At 42.7% G+C, this 23439-nt stretch overlaps 6 protein-coding genes across 6 annotated transcripts; 3 read left to right on the forward strand and 3 right to left on the reverse strand.

Moving 5' to 3' along the window:
* The first annotated feature begins 1793 nt into the window (after positions 1-1793).
* On the forward strand, positions 1794-11828 carry LOC128257447 (serine/threonine-protein kinase WNK1). Its single transcript, XM_052988459.1, is given in 11 exon segments — positions 1794-3182; positions 3543-3715; positions 3781-6625; positions 6689-6820; positions 8147-8890; positions 8892-8984; positions 9139-9558; positions 9616-10678; positions 10872-10936; positions 10994-11165; positions 11223-11828. Coding segments are annotated over 11 exon segments (6753 nt in total). The 5' UTR covers positions 1794-2267; the 3' UTR covers positions 11354-11828.
* Positions 11829-12192: 364 nt separating this feature from the next.
* LOC128257458 (V-type proton ATPase subunit e) lies at positions 12193-13010 on the reverse strand. Its single transcript, XM_052988475.1, has 3 exons — positions 12781-13010; positions 12677-12724; positions 12193-12592 (listed from the first exon to the last, which is right to left on the reverse strand). Exons 1-3 carry the CDS (start codon positions 12873-12875, stop codon positions 12466-12468), a joined length of 270 nt encoding a protein of 89 aa, XP_052844435.1. The 5' UTR covers positions 12876-13010; the 3' UTR covers positions 12193-12465.
* Positions 13011-13733: 723 nt separating this feature from the next.
* LOC128257459 (uncharacterized) lies at positions 13734-14233 on the forward strand. Its single transcript, XM_052988476.1, has 2 exons — positions 13734-13939; positions 14029-14233. Exons 1-2 carry the CDS (start codon positions 13829-13831, stop codon positions 14122-14124), a joined length of 207 nt encoding a protein of 68 aa, XP_052844436.1. The 5' UTR covers positions 13734-13828; the 3' UTR covers positions 14125-14233.
* Positions 14234-14746: 513 nt separating this feature from the next.
* On the reverse strand, positions 14747-16336 carry LOC128257454 (26S proteasome non-ATPase regulatory subunit 4). Its single transcript, XM_052988471.1, has 3 exons — positions 16196-16336; positions 15954-16094; positions 14747-15890 (listed from the first exon to the last, which is right to left on the reverse strand). Exons 1-3 carry the CDS (start codon positions 16219-16221, stop codon positions 14867-14869), a joined length of 1191 nt encoding a protein of 396 aa, XP_052844431.1. The 5' UTR covers positions 16222-16336; the 3' UTR covers positions 14747-14866.
* Positions 16337-16455: 119 nt separating this feature from the next.
* Positions 16456-18289, reverse strand: LOC128257460 (pickpocket protein 28). The gene is given in 7 exon segments (XM_052988478.1): positions 16456-16568; positions 16632-17217; positions 17270-17480; positions 17535-17571; positions 17574-17794; positions 17851-17950; positions 18014-18289. Coding segments are annotated over 7 exon segments (1503 nt in total). The 5' UTR covers positions 18249-18289.
* A 612-nt stretch (positions 18290-18901) lies between these two features.
* On the forward strand, positions 18902-23077 carry LOC128257453 (probable E3 ubiquitin-protein ligase makorin-1). Its single transcript, XM_052988470.1, has 4 exons — positions 18902-18988; positions 19449-20472; positions 20821-21094; positions 21285-23077. Exons 2-4 carry the CDS (start codon positions 19511-19513, stop codon positions 21381-21383), a joined length of 1335 nt encoding a protein of 444 aa, XP_052844430.1. The 5' UTR covers positions 18902-18988; positions 19449-19510; the 3' UTR covers positions 21384-23077.
* Positions 23078-23439: the final 362 nt, after the last annotated feature.

Here is a 23439-nt window from a genome sequence, read left to right on the forward strand (position 1 = left end):
CTTAATACCGGATACTATTATTCCTTTCCAATAAAGTTGCAATTTTTCAAATACATTTGCAAAATTTAAAAGCTGATTTAAAAGCTAACGGACTAACAGAGTCCAGTTAACATAGCTGTTAAGTGCATAACATATATTATAGGAAAAATGACAACCGCGACCAGGGTGGCAGCCCCGTCGATAACACTTGTGTAACAATAACGCGCTATCGATATATCACGAACACAAGTAAACCCAGTTGCTTTGTAAAATTTTGTGAAAGTAATTCAAAGCGAAATTCTTTGATTTTTCGTTGACTCTCGACCGCGTCCAATGCAATTGACCCCCCTTGTGGCGGCGACAGATTCCCCCGGAAGCCTGGCAAATCCGCTGTGTTCGAATATGAAAGCCTGCTAGCTCGAATTACCTTTGAACACCACAATCACAAATTGAAAACCTCGATGCGAACGGTTTAATCGGACATCGCAGTGCGAGCCCGAGCCCTAGTCCCCCATCCGATCCCGATCCCGTCGAGCGGTGGACACCCGGAAGGAGCTGAGCTGAGCGGTGCGGAACCATGACATCATAGCCGCTGCATATGCTTCCTGCCCCGAATCAAATGTACATAAATATGTATGTATAGACAGCGTACCGCACATATGTACGCACATATCCCTCGCGACAAAACAGAACCACAGAACAAGTGACGAACGTAGTGCAATCGAAACTAGTGATTCATGGAAAGCGTACACCGCGGCCTCCAGGAGACGGCGGCGTTTCCACTTCCACCCAGCTGTAAGCGATATTTCAGACGACGTCGACGGCACACAGCAACGAACAAAAGTGGGTGGAACGGTCACCCCACCTGCCTGTGCCTCTGCCTCTGTCTCTGCCTCTGCCTCTGCCTCTGCCATCCCCTTCCCTCTGAAAACTGGCCGGTTTCGCTGAACACTGCCGGAATTTAACCTTGCCACCCCATACCTTCCAGTTCTAATCCATCCGATGGGCTCTCGTTCCAGATTAAACGTGGTGGTCTGCTGCTGAAAATCTTGCAAAATTGGACAAACCCTCTGCGACTTTGTACGACAACAAGAGGTCGTACCTGCGAACCGTGCTCGGAAGGGAAGCGCCATCAGCGAAGATGGTACTACCTCCTGCACCACGCAACCTCAAAGGTGGGTCTTAATCCCACAGTGATTTGTTACTACAACAAATGGGGTGTAGCTTGGGTTAATTCTGCCTTATAGGTTAAAGTTCACAATGCCCTGCAAAGGTTCATAGCTAATTACAAAGAGATTGGGTTGGTCGTTACTCCCAAAATATGGTATAGTACCAGGATTTAAATTTCAAAATCATTCTTTGACACCGCAAAAAGTCTACAGGTTGTGCTGTAAATATATATATTTCAGTAAATATGGTTCAAACAAATATTCTTAGGCAATGGCAAATATGGGTTAAAAAGTGTCTTCCCAAGCCAAAAAACACATCTAACCAAACATGGTTGAAATTAGCTTAATATAAAGATTGATTCCAACCGGGTTATGTCACCTCAGGTTCCAATTATTCCAAAGTCAAAAATTGATTTAAAAGCTGTTAAATTGTAATTATTCTCAAGTAATAATTAAAGCTATCGTAATGAGTCAATCATATCCAAGTCCGTTAAACAAAACTTGTAAAATGAAACCGCTTTATTATTGATATTGATTGTTAATAAGCAGTTAATGGAAATTTACTGAGAATTATGGAGCACTTGCATAAGTATTTACCTGTAGAAAAATCTAATCAACTTTACCTTCTGCTGTTCTTTTAGGAATACTTCCATTTCTAGCGAGGAGCAAACTGTGCAGGGAGCTAATATACAAAAGTCGGGACACCGTTCGTTTAATAGGTCTGCCTCCTCTAGGCAAAACCCGAACCCGACATCAAAACTAAAAGACACACTGAGCAGAAAGCCCAATCGCAAGCACGACGCACTTTCTGCACACACGAGCACCAGCAGCACCACATCGATCCAGTCATCACCCATCGAGCCAGCTTCCTCTCTGCCCACGCTGCACACCACGCATACACCACCGGCTTCCAGCAAAAGTAACCTTTTTGTGCGGGTCCTGCGACGCTTTTCGAGTAACTCCCTTTCCGGTAAGACGACGACGGTGAGCCCAAAAATCGAAGTCGACGCCCCAAAGGTCAACCATAACAACAACGGCGCTCTGAACGAACGGCAAACAACCGATGTAGAGGTGCTTTGCTCTCAGGACAACCAGCGCAGGGAACACAATGAGGACAAAATGGATGGCAAAACAGAGCCTGCAGATGCCAAGAGCAACCAGAAAACTGGTCTAGCTTCGGGCAATCCCAAAAAAGACAAGTCGGCCAAGGGGACGTCGCAAGCGGTTGTCTCAGACACCAAGAAAATGGAGGCCAGGAAATCCTCCTCAGACACGGTGATCGAGCCGCTGATCAAGCAGCAGGCTCCGCTGCACTCGTCCAAGACCACGCCCACGACCCTGACGGCGAACTTCGTGCAGAACATTCGATTCGTGCGCAAAAATGTGGAGCAGTCGGGCAGGAACACCAATCCGCTGCAGTTCGTTGAGCTCGAGACGGAGTTTCCGCGCGACTATGATGACAACATCGAGATGCTGTCCCGCGAGGCGGAGCATTTGGAGGAGCAGTTCCGCACGCCCACGCGGTCAAATGCCACGGATGCCACCGCCCATCAGGTGGCCGGCATCATCGACAACATTATTACCGAAGCGTCACGGAGTCTTACAATCGAGAAGACTGAAGACGATGTGCCATTGAAGTCCTCCACCAAGCACTCGAGCGGCGTCAAGCGCGTTGGCTTTCAGGTCGAGGAGAAGGACGACACAGAAATCCAGAGTGAAAAGCAGCCAAAGAGCATCGACGATAAGGCCAAGAAGTCGGAGAGCGCCGAGGTTAGCGTAGAGGAATCTACTGTAACCGGGCTCTCCTCGGATGCATCTGCATCCCTGCTGCCCTCCACGACCACGGTGTCCACCACCTCGTCAGCCACATCGATCACCAAGAGCAAGAGCGATGAGGACGACGACCCGGTGGCCATGTCCCCGTGCGGACGTTTCTTCAAGTACGACAAGGAGGTCGGTCGCGGTTCCTTCAAAACAGTCTATCGTGGCCTGGACACGTTGACGGGTGTTCCAGTTGCCTGGTGCGAATTACTGGTGAGTGGGGGAATGGATTTGGAACACCTTAGTTATATATAATATAGTATGATTTGAATGTAAAGCTTACTCTGCAATGGAATTTATATAGCTTTACATCGGTATCTTATTAATATAAAAAAACACTTTTTCCTCTAAATTTCTCAGAAAATAAATTTTTACTTTATACGGAAAGATAAATAATTTCAAGTCAAAGCAAATATAAGCCCTAACTTGCATGAGTAAGCTATCAGAGTGATAATGGTTATCATGATTAATGATAGCTTAAACTTGTTTTAAAATGGATTTAGGTCCTGACAATATGAGTAAGATTAGTTTCATATATTTGATGTGATGTTTCTAATATCCCTATTTTTACAGGACAAGCAAGTGAAGAAAAGTGAACGCACCAGATTCCGCGAGGAGGCAGACATGCTGAAGAAACTTCAGCACCCAAACATTGTGCGGTTCTATACGTATTGGGAGTTTCCCATTGGCCGCAAGAAGAATATAGTACTAGTCACCGAACTAATGTTATCTGGAACTTTGAAATCGTAAGACTATACCTTGCTTTGGATTGTGGGGTTCAGAAATATAAACTTTATTTACTTTTTAACAGCTATTTGAAACGATTCAAGAAAATACACCCAAAGGTATTGAAGTCATGGTGTCGCCAGATCCTGAAAGGCCTCAACTTCCTGCATACTCGTCAATTTCCTATAATTCATCGTGATTTGAAATGTGATAATATTTTTATAACTGGCACCACTGGTAGTGTTAAAATCGGCGACTTGGGCCTGGCAACGTTGAAAAACCGCTCCCACGCGAAATCTGTGATTGGTACGCCGGAGTTCATGGCCCCGGAAATGTACGAGGAGCACTATGACGAGTCGGTGGACGTGTATGCCTTCGGCATGTGCATGTTGGAGATGGCCATCTCCGAGTATCCGTACAGCGAGTGCAAGGGTCCGGCCCAGATCTACAAGAAGGTGATCTCGGGCATTAAGCCAGCGGCGCTGGCCAAGGTGGAGGATCCCAACGTGCGCGATATCATAGAGCGGTGCATTGAACTGAAGAAGGAGGATCGCCCCAGCTGCAATGAGCTGCTGGAGTCGGAGTTCTTCGACGAGGACATCGGCATACGCGTAGAGCCCACGGCCTCGGAACAGTTCCTTTCGGATCCCAGCATCAGCATCATCGAGTTTCGGCTGCGTTTTATGGACCCCAAGAAGCGCTCGTCGCGCCACAAGGAGAACGAGGCGATCCAGTTCGAGTACAACATCAAGCACGACGAGTACGAGCAGATTGCGCAAGAAATGATGAAGGAAAATATTATATCGGAGGATGATTCGCGCGCTGTGGCTCGTCTCCTAAAGGTGCAGGTTGTGTCGTTGCTAAAGGAACGTGCCCAGCGTCAGACCCAGATAAAGCTGCAAAACGAGAAGTCGCGTCTGGAGAAGCTTGCTTTGCAAAAGCAACGCGAGAGCTTGCCGACCAACGTCGATGAAGACGAGGAAGAGGAGGAGGAGTCCGAGGACGAGGAGGATGGCGTCAAATGGAATCAGCGTCTGCAGCTCAAGTATGACCTACTCAACACTGATTCGGAAACTAGCCTGGCTCTCTCCACGAACAGCGTCGAGCCCCAGCAACTGCCCACACGCTCGAACACTTCGATCCCGAACACGGGCATCCAGCAGCCTGTTCAGGTCCCAGTTCCTCTGGCCGTTTCCCAGTTGATCTCGGTGCAGCCGCAGGCTATCCCCTCACCGGCCATTCCCATGCAACAGAAGCCCACTGTGCACTACATTCAGCCGCCGCAGCTGGCCTCTTATCAAAACTCGAATCCGACGATGCAGGAGATGACCAACAACCAGGTGATCTCGCCCACGGGCAGTCAGCAGATGCAACAGCAGCAACCCATTGCTGCACCAACCGTCAATCATCAGATGGTGCCGCAACCGCAGGTCAACCAACAACAACAGCAGCAGCAGCAGCCACAAATGATGCAGCAGATGCCCCAGCAAGTTCAAGTGCAGCAAGTGGCCCCGCAACAACAGCCGCAAACTGTTTTGGCCCCACAACAACACGAGGCGCAACCACAGCAACAACAACAACAACAACCACTGGCAGATCAGCAAAAGAGCCACCAGATTCCCTTGCAGCAGCAGTTGCAGCAACTAATGCACACCAATGTGCAGACACCGGACTTGGCGCAGCAGCAACAAATGGCACAGCAGCAGGCCCAGCAATATTTTCAGCAGCAGCAGCAACCACAACCGCCGGTTGCAATGCATCCAAATCAACTTGCCCAGCAACAGCAGGCTTATGCGATGCAACAGGCAGGCCAGCAGCAACAGCTATCGCAGCCGCTTCAAATTCAGCAACAGATTTTACAGCAGCAACAGCAGGCGGCTGTCTCGCAGCAAATACTGCAGCAGCAACTGGCCCAGCATCAGTTGCAGCAACTTCAGCAGCAGCAGCTTCAACAACAGCAACTTCAACAACAGCAGCAACACCAAATCCAACAGCAGCAGCAGCAAATCCAGCAACAGCAAATCCAACAACAGCAAATTCAGCAGCAACAGCAACAACAATTCGTGCAGCAATATGGGCAGGCAATGCCACAGCAGCAACTAATAGCGGGTTCGCAGGTAATGGCACCGCAGCAACACCAACAGCAGCCTATGCAGATCCCCGTTCAGATGCAAGTGCCACCCACTTCAGTGGCTCCTGCAATGCAGCAATCATTGCCGCAGACGTACAACCAGCAGCCTCCGCCAGTGGCACTTGGTGATCCCCAACAGCAGCAGCAGCATGCTGGATTTGCGGCCGTGCCTTCGCAGCAACCACTATTTGTGCCACAGCCCACACAGCAACCAATACAGTTGTCCATGCCTTTGGAGCAGCAATTGCAACAGCTCCTACACAGCCAGCCGCCCCAGCAGCAGCAGCCACAGCAACCGATGAGCCAGCAGCAGCAGCAGCAACCTTTAATTCAGCATCAGCAACCTTTGGTCCAACAGCAAGCACAGCCGCAGCCACAATTGCAACCTGTTGTTCAACAGCAACAACCACAACAGCAGCAGCAGCAACCTCAGGCAGAGCAACACACACAGATTCCTTCGCAAGTCCTGATCCAACAGGAAAATCCGCAGCCAATCCAGGTTAACCAAGAACTCGCTGTCACCTCGGAAACCATCTCTGCCCAAACCAATCCCGAAAATGGGCCCAAAGCAGAAATTCAGACATCTGTAGAGCAGCAGAAGCAACAAGCATCAGCGGCAACCCGTTCCCAGAAACCAAGGCGATCCAATCGGAGCGGCAACGAAAGGATTCCCAAACTAAGTGTTACCAGTGTGGACGAGGGCAGCGTCATAAATTGCCACATGGAGAACAAACTCAAAACGATTACATTTAAATTCGACATTGGAGATGTTAATCCGGTTGAAATCGCCAATAAATTGGTGAGACAAACTCTGGCCTTAAGCAACATTCAACACTCAATTATCAACTATTATGCTTTTCAGATCGCCCAAGATTTGCTTTCTAATTGCCAAAGTACAGTTTTTGTGGAAATGATCAATGAAATTGTTGACCAAGTCAAACAGAATCCCAATCAAATCCCTATACCGACTAATTATCGCCGCAATATAGAAAAGGTACATCGCTATCCCAAAACTCTTTCCACAGAAATTTCTTTCTTACTCAATGAAGACTATTCTTACGAGACCTTAGGGTTCTTAAAACGCAGAAATGGATACTGTTTGTTGGATGAACAAACACTGATGAATAAAGAGATTCACCGATCTGGCTAGAGAATTAACCACCTTTATATTGTATAGAAGACTATTTAAAGATCTGCTTCCGTCTGTCCCTATTGGTGATAAAGGATTTTTCCCATATTCACTCAAATTGAAACCACTTTGAGTAGTCCGATTTTTCAGCGAAAATTCAAGCTATAGATTGTTCACCAATCATCACGAATAATTCTTCACAAATATAAATATATTTGTTAATGTCTGAGGCATGCCGTTAAAGACTATGAGAAATTTTGTTTAGTATTCTCACCGCTTCATGAGTCAGCCTCCTTCCTTTTCCTCGGAAAAGTCGCGATTCGATATTGAGAAAATGATGTCTAAACGATTTCGTAAAATACTTAACTAAGCGATTTTAATATCCATATCACAAAATCCATGTTTTTTGATTGTCTATCCCTACTATAACAAAACAGGTCCGACACGCGTCTCTAACTCGACAGCGTTCCACGTTTAGGTCACACCAAAGACATAGATCTGTAAGTGTTGAGCGCACTGGGCTTATGTAAACACTTATTTTTTCTAGCTAAAATATTTCTTTACTTTCGAGGATTTTCCTTTTTTCTTAGACTAATTCAGAACATTTACTTACAACGAAGATTTTATTATAATTTCATATATTCAAAGTTAGTTTTAATGATTTAATGTTAACACAATTTAAAAGCGCCACATCTATATTTCTTATGAACTCAACAATGAATGTCCAACAATTATTTTGAAACAAAAAAATCCTTTTCAAAAATCAAATTTTTCCGAATCCCTTAACTAAAATCATTTTCAACTACATCTTTATGATTCAACTTTACTCATTCAAAAATAGTGTTTCCAGTTTAAAATGCCAAATGCATAAATTTGTTACCTTTCTTGAAAGATACCCAATCAGAAGTGGCAAAACCAGACTAACAAACTACATGTTTTTTATCAACCCCATTTACATTAAATTTTTTTGGACTCAAAAAAATCCCAAATTAAATTTTAGGATAAACTTCCCTAGACCGAATTTTGATCAAAGAATTTTATTATATTTTTTCTACTCTTTTTATAATAAAAAGTGGACTTAACATATAGTTTTTATTTTAATTTTACTTTTTTTCCATTTTTAATTGAAATAATAATGCACTAGTACTTTTCCATGACTACTTTGACTCACATGCTGTAAACCTATTTTAGCGGGATGAAACCGCCAGCGACATTACGAAGATGTTCGAACCCACTATCCATGGTGTTGAAACTCTGCCCTCCGGCGGTGGAGGCGCTGAGTCGTCGAACCCCAATTTGAGTTTCGAGACCAGGTCCATCATAACAAATGCGCAAGAACCGCAGTTGAACGTTGGAACGCCACCCACAACCACTTCGACCATGTCTTCCTCATCAACCGCATCGAGGGATGCGCCCAATAGCAGCAATGACGTGACCATCGGATCCGGTTCCGTGTCTCGCAAGACAAGCACAGCCTCCGAATACACATCCCTGTCGATTGACTACATGCCCGACAGCAACATAACTCCAACTGGTCCGGAGCCACCGTTCGACGACGCCAAGGACAGATCACTGAATGTGCATCAAAAGCCCTGCTCCCTCGCTATCGCTAGAATGCAAAAGCTTTTGGAGTCGGCCGGCGGAGGGGCTCCGCGGAGCCTGAATCTGCCCTTGAACCGTCACCTAAAGATTCAAGAGGACTTGAAGCATACCAGAAGCCTCGACGACTTGACCGCTGTAAAAATAACCTTTGACATGCCCAACAAGGCCGCACTGGAACCTTCGGAGAACCCTCAGCCCTCCACTGCGGTGGAAGCGGAAAAGCCGAAAGATAAATCCGCCCAGGCAGCGGGAGCCCAGGGAGCCGGAGCGGCCAACACTCTGGAGCAGTTGAAGATAGAACTAGAGAATATAACTCACGCCCACGCTTTTGCCTTCGGCAGTAGTGGCCTCCATCAATAACAGGACTCCGCACCAGGCCTCCCCGGCCATGTCTTCACTCAAGACTACTTCTGGACAACCACAAGAGGTGAGGATTAACAAATGATAATACAGTCCAATGCTTAAATGGATTGTATTACTTATTTTTCTAATTTAAGAGGCATTGTTTTAATTGTCAGTTATAAATAATAATTAAGATAAATGCTATGTTATATTAAATATATAATTGTTACTTACCTTAGACAAACAAGTCAAATAACGGAGGAGGAGCATCGGTAGCGTCAGTGGGCCAGAATACTCCCACTGCAGCGTTGACATCTGCCAGGGGCTCTGGTTCCTCCGTCTACAATTCGCGGCGCACTTCCATCGACAACAGCATGGGCTCAGATGTTCACCTGCACACTGCCACTAATCTGGATGGGACTGTCAGCAACTCGGATCCTACTCCGACTGAGGGATCAGTTGGAATCACCATAGGCACGGGCCACGAGAAGCAACTGTCCAAGCAGCCCAGCTTGGAAAAACCATCGACCACATCCATTTCAACCAACAGCAGTGATCAGCCGCAAAGGAATCCCAGTAACGGATCACTGAATCAAAACTCAATAGCAGATTTGGAAAAGAAACTTGCCGCTTTGCGAAATACCGAAAATGCAGAAGAGGTGAGATTCAAGGATGCAAACTGATTTGCTATCGCTAACTTTTTCTTACACTTACAGTCTGCTTCGGCCACATTGTCGGTTGTAAGCAAGCCAATCGAAGAGGTTGTGAATCCGAGTGCCCGTAAAATCTCGCGTTTCAGTGTCAGTCGCGTGCAGGAGCAGAAAACTTCAACCGGTGTGGAGGAACCTGCGCAGGGTCAACTGAAGATCGACCTGCAGCTTGCAGGCCCTGGAGGCCAGATGCAGACCAACAACTCAGTGCAGAACGGCAGTGTGGTCAACACGCCAACCGAAGTCATCAGCTCTCCCATTCAAAATGTTCCGCTGGCCATTAACGGAATTCAGTTGATTTACCAACAGCCCCAGCAGATCCACCAGCTGCCTGGAGGGGCAAACACTTCCACAAGTGTAGCAGGGACTCAGTGCATTGTGGTGCCCCAAGTTATCAATCAGAATGGCACCCACATGCAACAAATGCCTAACCTACAAGCGCAGCAGCAACTTGTGCATCAGAATATGCCTCAACAGCCTCAGCAGACGCCACTCAATGGCCACACATCCATGGTTAACAGTATCCAGCAGCAGCCGCAACAGCAATCCATGCCGATGCAGCCGATTCAGCCGCAGCAGCAGCAGCCGCAGAATCAACTGCCTCTCATTTCGCAGCAACAGCAGCAGATAATGATGCAGCAGCAACAGCAGCAGCAGCAGGGCTCCCAGCAGGGATCGCAGCAATTTAACTTGCCTGGCACACAACAGACTCATCCCCAGCACCAATTCATTCAGACGCAGCCGAACCAACTTCACTCGCTGCCGCCCCAAGTGGTGAGCATGGCCCAGGGGATACCGCATCAGCTTCCACCCATGCAGACTATGTCGGCCCAGCAGCAAATGATCTCGCAGCAGCAGCACCAGATGCAGATGCAGTCACACATGCAGCAACAGAGTGTGCCCGGAATGTACAACCAGCAGACCGGAGCTTGTGTGGCAGCGCCACAAAACTTCCAGGGCTCTGTTCCCAATCATTTGTTGCAGCAGTCGCCACTGATGGCATCCCAGCAGCCCGCACAGCCCATGCAGCACGTTATGCAACCGATTTTTAATGCTTCGTCTGGTGAAGGTAAGCAATATCTGAAGCAAATTCTATGCATTTTCTTGAAGTGGCGTTAAGTAAAGGAGTGATTTAAACTTTATAAGGCTGCCATCCATAATTCTACTGGTGGCAGCCTAACAAAGTTGAAATATTTTAAATAAATCATAATTTTATAGCCATAATTATTTTTAATTTATAAATATTACATCCCTTATTGCAGTTACCGAAGAGCCTGTATCTCTAGCAGCTACCCATCCGCACTTGTTGCCAAGCGATATACAATCCGTAAGATCCATTTATATGCTTTATTCTGAATGTATTAGAATCTGTATTTTTCGGCAGGATATAAAGCACAATCTAGACTCGTTGGTCAACCAATTGTGCAACACGCGTTTGGGTACTAACCAGCACCAACGGCTGTTGCTGTTGCGTCAGAGACAACTCATCGAGGAGGACGAGCTGCGTCTTAAACACTATGTGGAATACGAAAAGTTTCAAAAGGCACTGCGCCAATGTAAGCTGTTCTCATTATTTCAACAAATATATATTAAAACTTTTATGTTTTTTTCAGCTATTAGCACAAACGTTCCAGCGAATGCAGCTTACTATTCAGCAGCTGCCGCACAGCTTCCAACTAATTTGGCAGCTCCAGCAGCTCCGTCCTCATCGAATCCGACATCCACTAGCTCCGCAAACACATAACTGCGCTAACTGTTTCGCTTCATGCACCTTTGACAAGCCATACTAACAGCTCTACTCTATGTTCTCGGCAATATAATTGGCTCGAGTGTGAGGACGTGGATCTGGAGGTAGATTTTAAGTAAAAAGTTGTCGAATGTTACGGGGTTGTCTGTAAATATTAGTCAAACGCTTCTTGTTGATATGCCATTGTTTTATATTTTTCTTTTTCTTTCTGTTTCACTTTTAATTTAAAATTCCTTATTTCCGATCTTGGCTTTCGTTTATTTGTTTAAAATAAATATTCAATTTTTGTATGAACTTTTTAAGGAAATTGTACATTTTATTAGTAAAAAAAAAAACTGTAAATAAACATTTCGATAATGTAATAATATAACAATGCATATAGGAATATTATATAATAGTCATCATTTATTCAAAGTGATGTATACATACCGCGTAGTTACTAAATAAATAACTTATTACCGAACTGTTTGTTTCATTTCTAGAATTGTTATCACCAGGTAAGTCGGTAAAAACATCCTTTATAATGCAGACAAATTTTATGAAAAAGCCAAACTTCAAAATGGGGCCACAGGATTGAATCCTTTGTGATCTACATATAATTGCTTTTTGCTTGCTTTTCTCTAGTATTTATGTAGCTGTGCCCCTCGCATGTACGTACTGTACAGTGAGCCACGCCTTAACACGAACTTGAATCTAAAATTTCTTGAACCAGTATAGCCAGGTAAGCCTGGACTCCTTCTCCATAAATGGGGCTTCAATAGGACTCCCAGGATACAGACAACCAATGCATTTACCAATCGTACATAGTTACCCAAACAGATCAATAAAAAACCAACTTTTAAACAACAATAATGTATTTAAATGAACACTTTCAGCTCTAAGTGTAAATTTACTTTATTATAAGTTTCAATCTTCATTGTAAGACACTCGGTTTGATGGGAATGCTTGGCCAAAAAGTCAAGGTTAACATTATAGGTTTGCACGTACTAAATTTACAAATATGTTGTTTATCTATGATTTTCTATAACGGGTTTGTCGAGAGCGACAGAATGCAAGAGCATCCGGGGTAAAGAAACAATAACAAAACACGTGAAACGAATACATTATGATTAGACGACTATATCCATGGAGTCCTTGATTTCATTGCCCCACTCGCGGGCCATGATCATGATCTCGACCATGCTTAGTTTGGGTCCGATCAGCGGGTTCAGCTGCGTCATGTAACAGCACAGCCAGCTGCAAGGGAAAACGTCATAGATAAGTCTCATGATGAACTATGTTTCGATAATCCACCCAATTGAGTAGATAGTTAGTACTTACAACAGCCAGCACGTCGCTGCGGTAAGCATCAGGCAGCATTGAGTCACCCTGAAAAAATCAAATTACTTAGTGGCCGTCTCCTCCAAGTTAAGTAAACACCTTACCCCCTGTTGGGACCACGGGCGAAAAAGGGGCAGATAATGCCAATGAAGGCCCAAATGCTGGTGATGACGATCGGGGGCACCCACTCGGAATCCATTTTGCAGGCTCAAAGGATCGACGCAAAGTGCTTTAGGGCAAAATAAAAAATAAAAAGTGGACGATGCGATCACGAAACTTTTTCTCGAGCGACGAATATCACATGACGGACATGGAACATGGGACAATGCACCAGTGCGACCATCCGCGCCTATCGCTGAAATCCAAAGTCACGAAATGGTCACCCTGGACCGCCCAATTAAAACTTTTTTTTCAATTCGCGTTTTCTTTGATTTGAATTGAGTTATGAGAGCTTCTCATTAAGCTAACTAAAAATTAATGTTTTCTTTTATCAAGAAGGTTATTATTTTTTTTCTAAAGAACTTGCAGAATCTTTAGTCTGTCTGTTTGTCAAAGTGCAGAGAACTACACCTATAAAATAAATTATTTATAATTTATATAAATACAAAACTCAAATAAAGAGTATTTGTAATTTTATTAAAAACGCTTATATATAGACGTCATATCAGGTAATATGATGTTTTTCCTGTACTTTTACGCAGCTCAATTTTTTAACTTTAATAAAACAATTTTGTCTTTACTCTGCACTTTTGAGATTCATCCCTGCTTAAATTCATCACACTTCATAAGCCGAAAATCGTGGCAAACAAGGTAAAAATTCAATATACCAACCTGGTACTAACCTGGGTGAGATTGCTTCCTTAAATTCATCTTTAATTGTTATTCATCTTGGTATCTTTACTAGTTTCCATCTATTTGTATACTAAAAACAAGTCAAAAACGTAGTTTTCTGAGATATAGTTTCAGACAATATTAAGGGCACCCTAATTTTTTGGTACAGACACTAACGATAGCTTTTCGTGTCACGGCGATAAACGCGATTTTTGCCCATCCCTAGACCTGTGGTAAGTGAATGTCAAATCGTAAAGAAGAAGCATTCTAACCTTACAGCATTGATTTTTGCCAGCGGATTTTCCAAAGAAGATTGTGAAAATGTTCCAAAACAGTGCTGCCCGCCTCCTGGTCCCCGCTATCCGTAGCGCCATGCAGAGCCGTTGCCAGTCGGTCGTCTCCGGACCCCCAACCCAGCACGTCTCCACCGCCGTAAGTTTTCGCTGGTTGCATAACAAGGATGGCTCCAAAAACCAATTACTTTCCAATGACCAATTACTAAAATCAATTTGTACTTGCAGGAGAAGGTGATCCTGGGCGGCGGCATGTGCGCTGCGTCCCTATTCATCCCCGCCTGGGTGCTCTACCACATCCGGGACTACAAGGGAGAGAAGTAATCTGGATTCGTCACCCCACATAGTTAATACCAATGTAAAGTAAAAAGTGTCAATACGGGAATAGTGCCCTTGAGATGGGGAAATAAACCACAATGGATTTAACCACAAATTTTTTACTTATAGTTTTTTATGTTGTGCTACACTTTGTCAGTATCAGTTAGTTGTGGAGCAAAAACTATAGAAGCATACAAATGTCATACCTTTCCAGTTTCAGTTAGAACTCAGTGGACTTAACTCATAGACAATTGTTAATTTTTGTTTCAACAACTTCCTATATTTGTATTCGGCAAAATTTTTTTATTGTCTATCATTGTGGTTATTAAAGTAAACAATTCCATGACTTTTTTTTTTTGTTTTTACTATATTAAAAAAAATAGTTTACAAAAAAAGAACAGTTTTCTTCGCCCTGGAGAAGCTTTGATTAAATACTGAAAGCTCAAAAACATTCTTTTGAAAGAATTTGTTTATTAAATTTATAGTGCAAGTGTTTGACAGACTAGGACTACACCGATTTAATTTTCAAAACAAAAAATAAGTCCAGAAGCAAGAGTCTTGATCGCAGTTTTTTTGGCAGGTAATTCTAAGTTAAGCCGAGTTAGAAGAGATAACTTAGTCAGCGGCATTTCATGTGTATTTGTGTATATATTTTCACTTGAAGCATAATTTTAAAGGGGCTACAAATGGTTTTAATGGGCATACAAATGCTTTAAACGAGCTTATAAGATATAATCATAGATGCGTTTTACTTTTTCTGCGAATCCTTGCCGTCGCCCTTTTTGTCCTTGTCCTTGTTGAGCGAGCCGACAGCGTCGCGCACTGCCTCCGACTGGGGATCAACCCCGGGCAGGTTCTCCAGCACGCTCTGCAAGAAGGCCGGGTCCCCGATCACCTCCGAATAGTCCTCGTCCACGTCCATGGGGGCATTGGCCTCGTCCGTCTTCGGGCGCTTCGCCTGCTGGGTGACCGTGTCGTCGGGGGCATCCTGCATGGACATCTGCATGGCGAAGGCGATCTGTTCCTCCTCAGTCATGTTGGCGAAGTCCGGCAAGTTGTCCTCGGGTGTTTCGGTGGACAGGGCCAGGGCGCGCTGCAGCATTGCCTCCTCGCTGTTGGCCTCGTTATCTGCTCCGGCACTCTCCACGTTGCCGGGTGCTGAGACCGAGCCAACGCCTCCGCCGCCAGCATCGCCTCCAGTCGGTGTTGCTCCATCGGTGTTGGCGCGTCGCTGCTCGCTCTCCTGGCGCTGGCGCTGCTCTTCCATGGACACACGCAAGGCCAGGGCCAGTTCGGGATCCTCGTTGGGATCCACCCCAAATTCGAAGACGTTGCCGCCCAGTCCGGCTCCGCCCAAGCCATCCTCGCCCTGGATGATGGGCGATGAGAGCAGGGCGTCCGACAGGGCGGATCCCCGGGGCACACTGACCAAATGTGAGCCAGTGCCGTCCTTGCCGTTCAGCGCGTTGATGAATGCGGTGAGCGTCTCGTTGTTGTTTCCGTGATCGCCGAAGCTGACGATGTCCACGTTGACCTTCTCCTTCTTGAGGCGCTTGGCCTGCTTCACTAAATCACCCTCCTCGTGATTGATGGGCGATCCCACAAAAACCACGATGCGCATCTTGTGGTTCTTGCCCTGGCGATGCTTAAGCACAAGGTGGGCAATGCGGATTCCAGTCAGCAGATTTATCTCGCCCTTCGGCTGAATCAGATGCATCTTCGAGAAGATCCGGCCCACATCGCTGGTCAGGGTGGCCAGCACTTCCACGGTGCTGGTGGATAATCAAGGGAAACAATGAGGAATAGATACAAGCCCAGGGAATCTCAGCACTCACTTGGACAATGTCATCAGGCCGACATTGTTCTCGGGATTGGACCGCAGTTTGGTGAGGCAGACCAGATTGATGCCATCTTTCTGTACGTTCAGACGGGTGGGAAAATAGTCTCCATTGCGCTGGTAGTCGCTGTTATCAAAGCTGGAAAAACACGAATTATGAGTACCGGGAAGGGCGCCATCGCGGGCAGTACGAAAAAAGCAGCGAACTATCTTCGTATTGGCTAAAAAACAATAATTTACCATATCATAGTACTCTCCAGAACCATTTTCGTATTTTTGCTTGTCACTTTGCCACTGAACTGTAAGTTTTCAGGGTTGCCAGGTCGTTGTTAGTCTTTTATTGGAATAAATATGCTAGATCTGTATGACCTTATTTTCGGGATTTTCGTTCCATTTCATTTAATTTCAAAAATCGTATTTAAATTTACACTTTTGTTTTATTTATTTTTTGTGCAATTGTGCTTTAATTGTAAAGTAATTTTGTTTTTTATGTTTAATGATTAAAACATTAACAGAATTAAAATCGTTAGAATAAAGAAAATTAGGTATATTATCTCGGCAATGAAGATTACACTAAATCCAATCATTAGACTCATTATGCCACCAGTTAAAGCTGAAAGTAAAAACATAAATATAATAGTAAACACGTTATTCAAAAAACTAAAAGATATTATACCCATATATTCAGTTGGTCCCGTATACGCGGATCTCACGCTGCTTCTAAAATAGTTGTCGGTGTGAAAGAAGTTTACAACCGCCAAATTGTTTCTAATATAATCACTTGAAAAGTTCTTAAAGTAACTGTTCTGGGCTTTGACGTCTTTTTGGCTAAATGGTGTGGTAAAAGCATCGGGAAAGAAAATTAAATCGTGGCAGCTGGTCAGGCAAAGATCTTTGCATTGCGAACTCATTACGTCGAAAATCTGTGACTCGGCACTATTCAAACATTCAAAGTGAACCACATCGCATATTGAGGCGTTTGGATAAACAAGTGGCAGATAATAGGGAATACAATTACAGTGTCTCAGAAAAAACAAGGAGTCGCACTCTGCTTCGCAATTTCGTCTGGTATAATAGCGATAAAAAAGCAGTTCTTTTTCGTCACTAAAAAGGCATTGCCGTTTCGTCCTGTGAATGTTCCTTATGGTAGGTAGAGCCTCGAAACTCCTAGCTATAATGCGAAAACTTGTTTGGTGCCCAATCATCACGGGTAATCCAGACTCCTTCAGGCGAGGCTGGTCTATCGGATTATACAGTAGTACCTTAAAGAAGTAAATCATATTAGCTGGACAGAAATTATAAAAAGTTACCAACTTTGAATCCCTGTCCATTAGTGGAAGAACAAAAATAATCGTTAACATGACCGTTGAGAATAATTTGCAGACCCATGGTAATACCAGCTCCAACTCCCGGTCGAGGATAATAGCTGGAGGGTAATCTCTGTGGATAACCAGTTATTGGATCCCAATCTACGGCGATATCTGCAAACCTATCCGATGAAGTGTAGTCCCGAATGTAAGGGGATCTGCAGGTAAATTCATTAAAATTATTTGGTTTTTTCTGTTCAGAGAAACTTTACTTGAATTTGTATAAATAATACGGATGCAAAAAATTAATATGCAGCACAAGCCCTCATCAACGAATATTTCCCTAAATATATCGGTGCATGGTATTTTTTGTTGATTGAAAGTACAGGACACTATTAAATCCGAGCACTTCTCTGAAATATCTAATATGAAATTTGGAAAAGTTTCGTTTTTATGATGAACATCCATGTATTGTGAGTAATTAGTTTCCTTATAACAAGTTTTTTGAAGCATGGCATATCCCAGGGATCCTCTGGAAACGTTACTGATATTAATACGATTTATTAATGTCATTTTAATTGTACTTACGGCTTCAAATGCTGAACTTTCGATTTTTTGGCCTGGTTCATATTGCATACCGTTATTGCCGGAAATGGAATTTGGTTAATCGGAGTCATTGTAGAACTAACTGTTATTCAAAGTAATGCATATTTTAAAAACGAGTAGGCATAAGTAAAAAAAATGTATTTACTTCCTATAATTACCGGGGTGCTGTCCCATTTATTATAAATTCCAACTGCCAGGTTTACGGCCACAAGTACCACCAAAGCGAAAATGATAGTAAAGTAAAGCTTTGTCCACCATGGTAAATTACTATCACTGATAACGTATTTAAGCACATCCATCGATGTATTTCGTAGAAACCTCCTCTCCCTTTTTCGGCCTAATCCTATAATCTTTTCATGCACTTTTTTCATCAAACTCATTTTTGCTATTTAAGACCGCAGGGCTTCTGAGTTTTGAGAGCGTTGTCCAGAAACTGTAAGCCTCTGCTAAACTCTAATAACTCTTGAGCAAGTAAAGTTGATACACTAGTGAACAAATTGTGACGCTTTGAAAAGAACAAAAGAAAGTAAAATTTGAACATAAGAAAAATAAAAAAAGTTACAATTAATGGATTAAAATTGTTTATGTGCTGTGGCTATGTTGCTTTAACAAAAGGAACAAATAAGCATATTTCTTGGTAGAAACTTGTTAAGTAGTGTAAGGTTGTGTCATTAGGACGAGTAATTAAATGAATCCTTCATTATATCCCTGACCATACTAATTAAAAAAACCGGTAAGTGGTAATTAAATCCTTCTATTAGTGAATAGCTTTTTAAGCTTTAATTTCTATATGGTACTTAATAGTCCAGTAAAATAAAGTTATTAGCTTATAGTTTTCTCAAGAACTTTAATTAAACTATTTAATAATTAATGAGGGATAAATGTAAAGGATATAAAAATGGCTTTAAAAACACAAACAGAAACTTTAATATAAATCATTTTTAAATTTGAATTCTCGTTCTATTCCATTTCATTCCCTTTAAAATAAATCTTCGCATCCAAAAAATTTTAATTTTAACGGTTTGTTTTGCGTGTGATTTTAATTGTCGATGAATTTGGTCACACTACGGAAAAAATTGTGAATGTGATCAGAGTGCATAAAACGACAAAATAAAAAATTGTAAGTGCATCGTAGGTTAAATCATCTTTGAATTTAGGTAGTTGCATTGTCGTAGAGCCAAATAGTAGTATAAAAAGTTTAAATATTGCGAGGAATTCATTAGATTTGGCATCCAAGAACACAGAGCCATACATACACCTATAGGAATCTACATACATACATACATACAATGCATATTTCGCTGATGCTAAGGAAATAATTTGAATGCAAGAGTCGTCATACCTGCATTTTATGTGTATTTCCATCGAAAATAGCGACACATATACAATAGCTAAGCTCCAAAGTCTGCAGCAGTCCTTATTTGGTCATATCCGCGTATGTACGCAGTTGTTGTGTCTGTAGGTATGTGCATTCGGGGTGTCAGACTGCCAATGCGAATGCGAATGCTCGAATTTGGGGGACACATTTCCAGCAGGACTACTCGCAGTGCTAATCGACATCTCATCCCATTTCCTTTTAGGTCATCGTCGAGACTTGTCAGAGATTCGTAAAATCAAAAGCGTTTGCAATTCTCATAGCAAAATGAGTGCCGTCGCCAGCAGCGATCCAGCCATCAGCGGCATGGCCCTTGGCCGCAGCCAGACCATCTGCCGCTACTACGTGCGCGGGATCTGTCGCTTTGGGGAGCTCTGCCGCTTCTCCCATGACCTGAGTCGCGGTCGCCCGGAGTGCGAGCAGCCGGTGACCCCCGAGGTTCTGCCGAAGCCCAGTACCAGCAGCAGCAGCAGCAGCCAAAGCGCCAGTACGAGCTCTTCCACTCAGCAGAGGAACTGGGCCAACGCACCGGTGTTTGTGCCCAGCCAGAAGCGGAATCCCGCCCGGGATCAGAACGAGTCGGAGGCCACCGTGGGATCAGACGCGCAGGCAGAGCCTGGTGTGGGCTGGTTCAGGCTTGTCGATATTGGGACCGAGGTTGTGGATTTGCCATCATTGCTCAACAACAAAGAGCCTGGTGCGGGCTATGTCATCATCACGCCTGGCATCTCTGGGGCCGATGTTGTGGGTGGGCCATCATCACTCAATAACAAAGAGGCTGGTGCAGGCTATGTCGCCCTCAAGTCTTCTCATCCAGCCTCTTGGGCCGAAGTTGTGGGTGGACCATCATCGCTCAATAACAAAGAGGGCGAGGGGGAGGAGGGGCTCTGCCCCTACGAGAGCCCCTACATGTGGGGCGATCTCTGCCCCAACGGCATCCACATGGAGCTGTGCGAAATGTGCGACCAGTATTGTCTGCATCCCACGGATCAAGCGCAGCGCAAGAAGCACAAACGCGAGTGCTTGCAGCAGCACGAACAGGCCATGGAGCTATCCTTCGCCATCGCCAGGTCCAAGGACAAGACGTGCGGCATCTGCTTCGACACGATCATGGAGAAGGCGGGCAGGGAAAAGCGCTTCGGCATCCTACCCAACTGCAACCACATATTCTGCCTGGAGTGCATTCGCACATGGCGCCAGGCCAAACAGTTCGAGCACAAAATAACGCGGTAAGTGAGATTAACCATACCTGTTTGTGAAAACGGCCATTTTGTTAAATTGCCCTTTGTGTTTGGCGGTCCCAAGTCAAATTCCATTGTCTGGTTATTTCACCATGCTGAAACGATTTGGTATAAATTGGTTGGCTGAAAACTTAAGCTATACTCCAAAAACTTCAACCATTACATTTATTGATAACTGCTTGTGCCAATAGATCAAAAATGATTTTGTATAAGTTAATTGGAAGTAGTTTTCAGTTTTCACTTCACCATTACTTTTGATGTTTGCTACAAAATTTATTGATTTTTAAATACCAACTGAAGATATTGTTTTGATCCTAACTCCTTGTAAATTTGCAGAGCTTGCCCCGAATGTCGCGTGTGCTCGGACTTTGTCTGCCCCAGTGCGTTTTGGGTGGAGACCAAAGAGGAGAAGGACAAACTGCTCAATGACTACCGCGCCGCCTTGGGAGCTAAGGACTGCAAATACTTCAAAAAAGGCGAGGGCAAGTGTCCCTTTGGTAACAAGTGCTTCTACAAGCACGCCCTGCCCAATGGAGACATCGTCGATGTGGGATTGCCGAAGAGAACTCGAAAGTTGCAAAGCCAGAATGAAATAATCGATTTGCTTGATGTAAGTACCAAATTTTTTAGCAATTATTTGACATAAGTTAAGTTATTTCAAGGCCATTTTAAAACGAAAAAAGCTTTGTTTATATGTTTATAATTTGAAAAGTTAATAGATTAGAAGGAGAAACTGTGACACCTTTAAATAAAATAGTCAAATAAGGTGGTCACTATTAATAATATTCCATGTTTTATAGATTTATCTATGGGACTATGTAGATCGTCGTGATTATCATTGGCTGGAAATATTATCAAGTGATTTGAGCGAAAGTTCCGATTTCTCGGATGAAGACTAAGCTTCTGGAGCAGGTGGAACCGAAATGCAACAACAGCCCAAAAAGCATACAAATTTGGATATACAATCCCAGAAAAACGTAACCAATATTCAAACGATATATAAACATGATACTGAACCAAATATCGAATGCGAAATTAAACAAAAAATGTATTTGGGTACCAAATTTAGGTTACATAAATATTTATTCTCCACTTAATGCAACGAAATTTACAGCAAATTTTCCGTACTTGTATTAAATTAAAATATATTTAATACCATTAATAACAAGTGGTTCAACTTAAACCTAAAGAAACAATGATATATCATTAAATATGAATACACAATTTTAGAGATAAACAAGCAGTAAACAGTACATTTTCAAAATAGGTGATATAAAATGTGTAAACTATGCCTTTCAGACTGAATTGTAAAGATAAAAATACATACATTCTTTAATCGGTTTTCTACTCATTTTTTGAAGTTTAACAACAACAACTAAGTGAAACGCACATAGCAAACCACATAAGTATGTCTATCTGGATATTTGCAGACAATTAATCTCGAATGAGTCTATGTATCATAACCGAGCAGAAACTATTCCCTTTCGTCGATAAATGAAATTTTTGTTATTGTTATGAGCCTTTGTGTTAGAGTATTACTGTTGCATACCTATAATTCAGTATATTTGTAATCGTTGGCCACAAGCGTAATACCCAAACCACTACAAATATTATATGTAAACATCTATATTGTATATTGATTTTAAGTTTATACTTTCGAAATGTACCTCTTTAAAATATTTTGTTTTTACTGATACAAATGTAATGTGTTGTCCATTAGAAAAGCAACAATTAAATAAACTAAGGGAATTAACATATAAACCCAACATGTTCAAAATCTAAAAACTAAAATCAATGTAACAATTACTTGACAAATCTCAATAATGGCATAGAATCGGGTTCGGCGATTCAAACCCATTTGTATGTGATTAATAGTTGACAGACAAAAATATCTTATGAATAATTGGTAATAAGTAAATAGTTTTAAAAACAAGCATATGGTCGTTGAAATATGATAGAGATCAGATTGAACAATTCAGTTTAACAAATACATGCTTTCGCAAAAGCTGCAATGCAATGCCTTTGTTCTGTTCTTCATTCATTTCGATGTCATGTACCACAAGAAGCACACTGCGACGGACCCTCGTAGGTAATTCTTCCGCAATGGAATATCGGGTTGAAAGGTCAACCTCATCGCATAATAGTGAGGACATGTAATTTTAAGTGTAATATTTAAAATTATCTGTGAAATTATGAGTTTGTCCAATAAGATTTCCAAAACAGCTGAACCTATTCAGAAGTGATATTTTTCTTTAATTTTTGAACTGGATTACAAAATAAAATATTGAACGGAGTAAACTCGTTAATCAAAATACTTTTTGAAGTTACTAATACTAATTGTAAGAAATTATTCGGGGTCCGTTCCAAATAAATTATGAATTTCTTTTTAAACGGATTTATAACACGAGCCTTGAATCGAATACTAATTGTGCCATTTCCCATTTTTAAAATTGTTCAAAACAAAATTAACCAATCTGGCTGAAGTTGTACCTAGATTAGATTAAAAATAAAATTTGTAACATTATGTTGATAATAAAACGCAGGAATGAAATAAACAAAAAAATAAACCCATCCTAAGGAGGATAAATTATAATATTTTAATTTTTTAAAAATAAAACTTAAGTCAAGTTAAGATTTGCTTAAGGAGAATTTGGGATTTTCAGGGTAAAATCAAGTCATTACAATTTACAATTGGTAAGTAAAGTTTTTTTTTTTGTGTGTTTGAAATTTTATTTCTGTGCTTATTACTGTTTTAGTTTATCTAAAAATATTTAATATTTTAATTTAAAATTTATTAATCACAAGGAATGCTTTCAAAAACCATACATAGCTAAATAAATATTTTGAGTTAACGAAATTCAAATGAAGCAAATCGGTTCGTACCTATTCGAGACAGTGCGTAAAAAGAGTTTTGAGAACAACGTGGCCTTATAATAATCTGAAAGTTTGGTTTCT

Source organism: Drosophila gunungcola (assembly GCF_025200985.1).
Source record: "Drosophila gunungcola strain Sukarami chromosome 3L unlocalized genomic scaffold, Dgunungcola_SK_2 000002F, whole genome shotgun sequence".
Lineage (NCBI taxonomy): Eukaryota > Metazoa > Arthropoda > Insecta > Diptera > Drosophilidae > Drosophila > Drosophila gunungcola.

Coding starts and splice junctions, on each gene's coding strand:
- LOC128257458 (XM_052988475.1), bottom strand. CDS start 12,875: ATGGATTCCGAGTGGGTGCCCCCGATCGTCATCACCAGCATTTGGGCC. Junction 12,725..12,780: donor GCCCGTGGTCCCAACAGGGG/GTAAGGTGTTTA, acceptor TGATTTTTTCAG/GGTGACTCAATGCTGCCTGA. Junction 12,593..12,676: donor GCAGCGACGTGCTGGCTGTT/GTAAGTACTAAC, acceptor TTTCCCTTGCAG/CTGGCTGTGCTGTTACATGA.
- LOC128257459 (XM_052988476.1), top strand. CDS start 13,829: ATGTTCCAAAACAGTGCTGCCCGCCTCCTGGTCCCCGCTATCCGTAGC. Junction 13,940..14,028: donor CCCAGCACGTCTCCACCGCC/GTAAGTTTTCGC, acceptor TTGTACTTGCAG/GAGAAGGTGATCCTGGGCGG.
- LOC128257454 (XM_052988471.1), bottom strand. CDS start 16,221: ATGGTTCTGGAGAGTACTATGATATG. Junction 16,095..16,195: donor CTGGAGAGTACTATGATATG/GTAAATTATTGT, acceptor GTGTTTTTCCAG/CTTTGATAACAGCGACTACC. Junction 15,891..15,953: donor GGCCTGATGACATTGTCCAA/GTGAGTGCTGAG, acceptor ATTATCCACCAG/CACCGTGGAAGTGCTGGCCA.
- LOC128257453 (XM_052988470.1), top strand. CDS start 19,511: ATGAGTGCCGTCGCCAGCAGCGATCCAGCCATCAGCGGCATGGCCCTT. Junction 20,473..20,820: donor TTCGAGCACAAAATAACGCG/GTAAGTGAGATT, acceptor GTAAATTTGCAG/AGCTTGCCCCGAATGTCGCG. Junction 21,095..21,284: donor AAATAATCGATTTGCTTGAT/GTAAGTACCAAA, acceptor CATGTTTTATAG/ATTTATCTATGGGACTATGT.